The sequence below is a fragment of the Mercurialis annua genome, linkage group LG6 (genome assembly GCF_937616625.2).
Source record: "Mercurialis annua linkage group LG6, ddMerAnnu1.2, whole genome shotgun sequence".
In the NCBI taxonomy this organism is placed as follows: Eukaryota; Viridiplantae; Streptophyta; class Magnoliopsida; order Malpighiales; family Euphorbiaceae; genus Mercurialis; species Mercurialis annua.
Window position 1 is genome coordinate 45,214,442 of NC_065575.1, and position 7,045 is coordinate 45,221,486.

The following is a 7,045-nucleotide window of genomic DNA, read 5'->3' on the forward strand; positions in this document are numbered from 1 at the left end:
TTTTCACACTAAATTTAACATAAAAATAGGATTTCATTAAATATGTTCCGAAAGGTTTGTAGTTTAGATTTGCAATCAGAATGTTTACGTGTTGTAAATCGTCTTGTTATTGTTAAATTTTTACGATTGTAAATGTTACGGTTTGGAGGTAATCTAATGAATCAAATAAAAGTAGGGAAGGTAAAGATAAGCTAAAGAATTTAGGATAAAGTTGAGGGAATTTGTAGACAAAAGAGTCTGTGTGATTTTAGCAAATCGATCGGTCCTACTTATTAAATGCACCGAAGTGACTCTAACCTACCATTGAAATGAAGGCAGTATTAATTAAATTCTGCAGTAGTTTCGATAGGAATATCTCTGAACTCTGCTACCTTATTGCATATAGCATGTCTTATCTGCGTACACATCTTTTGAATTATACACTTGAAACATGTGTATACATATATTGTAACTTGTAAGAAATATTGATAGTAACATAGCATGAGTGACTCATATATATCACCAAACTTTTACTTTTAAAATGTAAAATAAACCGGACAGTTGATCAACTTCAATCAAAATATTCCACTGAGCAAATGAACTAATCATGTGTGTGGATGCCCCAACATTCCCTCTCTAAATTTTTCTCTTCTTCTTTCACAAACTCTAATAGCCTCCTCACACTTAATTTTTTTTATAAATTGTATAAAATAAATGATTCTATCATATAAGTAAGTTTATTATTATTTTTCTTTTTCATTTTGGGTTCCTACTCTCTATGAGTTCATTATTTTATGGAGTCTTCTGTTAAAGATAATCTCACATTGTTTAGAAGAACAAATATAAATGAGTTTAGAAGCGTGAAGGTTCAACCACCTATTAACTAGTTCTAATTATTAGGTCATACTTGAACCTAAACATATCTCATAAGCATAGGGGTTGTCACATTCTCACCAATTTATAATTAATTACTCCTACAAATTAACCAAAATAATACTAATATCTTCTTCAAAGATGGAGTTTTTGCAAGAAATCGTTTACTTGAAAGGTTAATTTACAAATTTAGATTTTTTTTCAACTTGATTATTGTTCCTTAAATTCTAAATCTATGGTTTTTCTTGTTGTAATTATTTAAATTTGTAATTTATTATTGTTTTTTAACTACATTTAATTTTTAAAACTAGTTATTTTATGTATTTGGGTGACCGTTGTTGATTAGTTTAGCGCTATTCGATAACTGTATTTTTACAGCTCTCGAGAATAATTTACTCAATGTGTTAAGAAACCGTTTATATAATTATTTTTGTTATTATTAATGGAAACTTTAGCCTTTGAAAAAAAAATCAAAAAGTTCCATACTTTCATCTGACATATCCTATTTTAAATATACATTAATGATTGGATCACAATTTCAATTTGTCAAGGAATTAAAAGTTGAAATTAGAACAAACATCAGACGGTCTAAAATCAAATTAAAAATCGATCAAAAAACACTAACTAAAATCATCAAAAGAAACCGCAAAACACATTAACAAATTAATAGATTTCAAAACGGAACAATTTATTAAAGGCCTAATGTAATAAAAACACTCGATCTTTTAACTCCTTCTCAATCCTACCTTAACGTTAAAAACTGGTCAATTTTACCATGTAGTTCACATTTATTGTACCCTTAAGTATTAAATTGACATTGTTTCATTTGACAAAAGTTCAAAAATGTTATTCAAATTGATCTTTTTTGCAATAAATTGACCTTTTAAATAGAACATTTTCGAACTTTTTTTCAAATAAGAAAAGGTTAATTTAACGTTTAAGGGTAAGAGTCAAACGAGAAAATATAAAATAGGATAGAATTAACTAGTTTTCAACGTTAGGGTAGGATTGGAAAAAAAAACTAAAGAGATAAGATAAATGATAATTTTAGAAAAAAAGAAACTAATATAAATGATAAATTTTTGTTCTAAGATCGAAAATCACTACTTTTTCAAATCCCACCTTTCAAAATCAAACTTTAATGAACTAAAGTTGGAAATAAATTTTAGAAAATAAAAAAGAGAAGAGATAAAAACAGAAGCGGTTAGAAAGTATATGGGAAAATGTTTGTTTATATCCCTAATATATATTCTATAATTGGGATTTGCCCTTACGTTTGATTTTGGTTAAAATACACCCTAACATTTCACAACTGACCTATTTATGTCTTTATATTTGACGGGGTTAACTAATTCAAATTTTCTGTCATCTCTTTTCTACGTGGATGATGGCATAAATGACATGGCTGGTACAACTAAGCGCAAATTTTTTATGCCCCTAATGTTTACCCCAAGGCCCAAATCTACCTTTTTTTAGATGTTTTGATTCCTTTAAATTAAATAGTAATTTAAATTATTTTTCCAATAAAAAAATGAAAGATTTTTTTAATATTTTTACACTCCGTAACTCCACGATTATATCGGAATAAAAATTGGTACGAAATATCATAAGCAATTTTCATTTAATCTCTAAATAACTTAATTATTTATAATTATGACCTAATTGAAATCCTAATTGATCAAAAGAATTTAATTTTAGTTCCGCCACCATAACTCTCACACTCCGTCCCCCGCCGTCTTTTCTCTCGATTTTCTTAATATTAGATCATTTATGAAAATAATACTTAACATTTTCAAATTTCAATTATATTTCTACAATTTCAAAGTTTAATTAAATAACACTTGAAGGCTTGGCCCAGTTGGCCAAAACTCTAATGATATGTGTATGAGGTTGTGGGTTCGACCCTCAACACTCACGGGTGCCTATTTAAAATATGTCTAATATTAACTCCCGCTAACCCCCGCTTATAATTAAAGTAGGCTATCTTTGAACAAAAAAAAAAGTTTAATTAAATATCTTATCAAATTTTAAATTAAATTGCAGGGATTTGTTTTTTTGCTCTTATTTACTTATATCTTCTTCCTCTTCCTAGGTTAAACGAACCAGCCCCATTTCTTCTTTCTTCCATCCTCAACTTGCCGCCACCCTCAATTCGCTGCCCCCATCACCATCGTTCCACCATCACCACCGTTCCACCATCACTGACAAACCAAACATCAGCGCCACATAAATAAAATTGTGTAGTTGAAAAAATTGAAAAGAAATCATATTTTTCATGACAAATTTAAAAAAATTGAAAGGTTTGGACTTTTATGAAATTTTTATGAAATGTTCGGCCTTGAATAAATAAAAAATTCACAAAAAATAATATTTAAAATTTGTGATATTAAATTAAAATAAATACATTTTTGCTTACCTGACATATCACATATTATTCCAATCTAACCCTTTCAAATATTGCACAAGCCGGTTAAATAATAATGTATCAAAATTATTATTGCTAACTGGACGATATTGTGGCATGCCGCAAGAGTAAAATTAAGTCTTCATTTTTTTATGAATATAATTTTATATAAAACACAAAAAGTGGCAAAGACCGAAACTTATAGTTTTCGCATAAGAAGTGACACATACAAGGTGGCACACTAGAGGTTTAGGCTATAAGAAACAAAAGAAATCACTTATTTGAATACAAAATATAGAAAGGATTTCTATAAAAATCTAAACCCGAGTAACAAAACATTGTATTACTACACTTAAAAAGAAAAGTTGCTCTAGTAAAATAATAAAAAATCACCGACTTCTTTGAAGAGCTTTCATTCCAGAAGACTGCAATTTCTATATTTACATATTTCCCAAACTACCAAGCATCATAAAATCTGGCAAAGTTTCCAATAAGAACCCCATGGAACAATATATTGCCACTAAAACATAAATCCTTCAAAAGAGTTCGGAAACACCCAAACTTGAAAGTTTTAACGTTTGAGAAAAAAAAAAGCTTGGAAATAGATATAATTATAATAAACCTTTTAATTTTAAGTCTTAAATTGAAAATGGACATAATTATGATATATCTCTTAATTTGAGACATAAATATGAAAATTAAATTTTTTGATCGTGATTAAAATAAAACAAAAGCTTGAATTTAAAAGATATTTGATCAATATTCTGTTGTACCTATGTGTATTTTTATTTCTAATTTTGATGCATACAAATGATCGGAAAATATTTATGTTTAATGTCTTTAAAATTAATTGTGTAAAAGATCAAGGTTTTGATGTTTCTGTATAGTAAGACGATCATATAAAATAATAGATGATTGTTTGTTTTGGAGAAAGTTTGGTTAGAGTTTCTATCATATGTGTGCTTCAACGATCAATTTGAACGATCAACACTTGTAACAAACGATTGCTTTGAAGAATATCAATCGTTCCGGATAGTTCAATAATCAAAAGAATGAACAAAAAAACGATTGTTTTAACAAGACAAACGATCATTACTTATACCAAACAGTCTTGTAACATGAGTATTTTGTTGGCTTGATCTAATTTTAGATTTTCTCTTCAATCCTATAAAATTTTAAGTTTGGGCTAAATTAAATAAAAATTTAGTGTGATTTGCATATGCAAGGAGAACTTTAAAATTTCTAAAACTAGTTATCTTCTTTCATATTTTGATAAATAAAAACACAATCAGTGAAAAATGTTGATATATATATTGTTAGCATAATTAATATGCTATTGGAGTAATGACCAAGTATATGACTTGGAGTAGTGGCCAAGTATAAGACTTGGAGTAGTGGCCAAGTATATGACTTGGAGTAGTGGCCAAGTATAAGATACTTTCCTTTATTATTGCTTAGTCTTGCCTATATAAAGGCCTCCTATGTTATTCTAGGATTTAGGCTTTTCTCTTCTATTGTTAGCCTCTATTTCTTTGTATCTTATTCTTCTATTCAATCAATGGTTTCGTATATTTCTATTAATATTATCATGGTATCAGAGCCAAATTATTCGTCTGGTTGTTAGTCTTTTCTACTCCTCCTTTGAGTTTGTCCTCTCTAATTCGTTGATTTAATTTGTTAGTATTCTGTTGATTTCTTTTTAATATGGCTGAAATTCGAGATGATTCGCTTCAAGCAGTTAGTGTTCAGTTAGATGGTAAAAATTATGCATATTGGAGTTATGTGATGAAAAATTTCTTGAAGGGTAAACAAAAGTGGGGTTATATTTCGGGTGATTTTGTCAAGCCTGAGGATGGCACAACTGCTGATTATGTGTCTCTGTTAGATAAGTGGGAAGTTGCTAATTCCAAAATTATTACTTGGATCAATAATTCTGTTAAGCATTCGATGGGTACCCAGTTAGCAAAATATGAGACAGCTAAGGAGGTTTGGGATCATCTATCTAGACTGTACACACAGTCTAACTTTGCAAAACAATATCAGTTGGAGTCTGATATTCGTGCTCTGCAGCAGAAAAGCATGAGTATTCAGGAATTTTATGATGCTATGACAGATTTGTGGGATCAACTGGCTCTCACAGAATCTGCTGAATTACGAGGCTTTGGGCCTTATATTGCACGAAGAGAGGAGCAGAGATTGGTACAGTTCTTAATGGCTCTTCGTGATGAGTTTGAAGGACTTCGTGGGTCCATTCTGCATCGTCATAAGCTGCCTTCTGTTGATTCTGTTGTTAGTGAACTTTTGGCTGAGGAAATTCGTCTTAAGCCTTCTGTTGTAAAGGAAGTTTCTACGGTCTCTACTCCATCAGTCTTCGCCATGCCTCCACGACCAAACTTTTATCCTCAAGTCAGGCCGTATGGAACTGTTGCTCGTGATGAATGTAGTTTTTGTAAACAGAAAGGTCATTGGAAATCACAATGTCCAAAGTTGGGTAAAGGAAAGCAGCAATATACTCAGCAACAACCCCATCAGCAGTCTCAGCAGTGGAGTTACCGACCACCAGCTCCTCATAATGGACCTCCTCTTCTTCCTCGTCCTCACAATGCATTGACGACTTCTTCTTTAGATCCATCAATGGTTGAGCAGTTTCAACAGTTCCTTGCATCTCAGTCACATGCCATGGCAGCTTCATCTCAAATAGGTTTGTCATCTAGTTCGTCAGGTATATCTTCTTCATCTTGGATTTTAGATTCTGGTGCTTCGAATCATATGTCACCTAATTTGTCATCTTTTACTTCTTTGACTCCTAAAGTTTCTGTTCCTGTCATGAGTGCTAGTGGTACACCTATGCCCTTGCAAGGTGTTGGTTCAGTTACTACACCTTCTTTTTCCTTATCTAATGTTTATCATATTCCTAGTCTTACTTTAAATCTTGCTTCTGTTGGTCAAATTTATGATAATGGTTGTTTAGTTTCCTTTTCTTCTTCTGCTTGTTATGTTCAGGATCCAAAGTCTCAGGAAGTGATTGGGACCGGCCATAGGAAAGGAGGACTTTATATATTGGATCAGCTCAAAACTCCTAAGATTGCGGCTGCTGTTCCTAGTGTGGATGTTTTGTCTTTTCGTTTGAGTTAGTCTTCTTCTGTGTTTTATTTGTGGCATTCTCGCCTTGGTCATGTCTCTAGATCTCGATTACAATTTTTAGCGTCTACAGGAGTTTTAGGAGATTTAAAAACTCATGATATTTCTGATTGCAGTGGTTGTAAACTTGCAAAGTTCTCTGCTTTGCCTTTTCCTAAAAGTAATTCTTTTTCTGTTTCACCTTTTGATCTTATTCATTCTGATGTTTGGGGACCCTCTCCTGTTCCTACAAAGGGGGGCTCTCGTTATTGTGTCTCTTTTATTGATGATTGCACTCGTTATTGTTGGATTTATCTTATGAAACGTCGCTCAGACTTTTTTGACATTTATAATGAGTTTTGCTCTCTTGTAAAAACTCAACATGAAGCTGTTATTAAATGTTTTAGATGTGATTTGGGAGGCGAATATACTTCTCATGCTTTTAAGGAACTTCTTGCTTTAGATGGCACAATTTACCAAACTTCTTGCACTGATACTCCTGAACAAAATGGGGTTGCTGAAAGAAAACATAGGCATATTCTTGAGACTGCTAGGTCACTTTTATTGTCTGCTAGTGTTCCTAGTGAATTTTGGGGGGAGGCAGCTCTTACTTCTGTTTATTTGATTAATAGAATTCCTATTTCTCATAATTCTGGCTTGTCTCCTTAT

The 7,045-nt window shown here is 31.5% G+C and overlaps 1 protein-coding gene across 1 annotated transcript; it reads left to right on the forward strand.

Moving 5' to 3' along the window:
* The first annotated feature begins 4,583 nt into the window (after positions 1-4,583).
* On the forward strand, positions 4,584-6,509 carry LOC126653745 (uncharacterized). Its single transcript, XM_050347678.2, has 2 exons — positions 4,584-5,978; positions 6,260-6,509. The coding sequence occupies exons 1-2, from the start codon at positions 4,961-4,963 to the stop codon at positions 6,295-6,297; spliced, it is 1,056 nt and encodes a 351-aa protein (XP_050203635.1). The 5' UTR covers positions 4,584-4,960; the 3' UTR covers positions 6,298-6,509.
* The last annotated feature ends 536 nt before the right edge of the window (positions 6,510-7,045 follow it).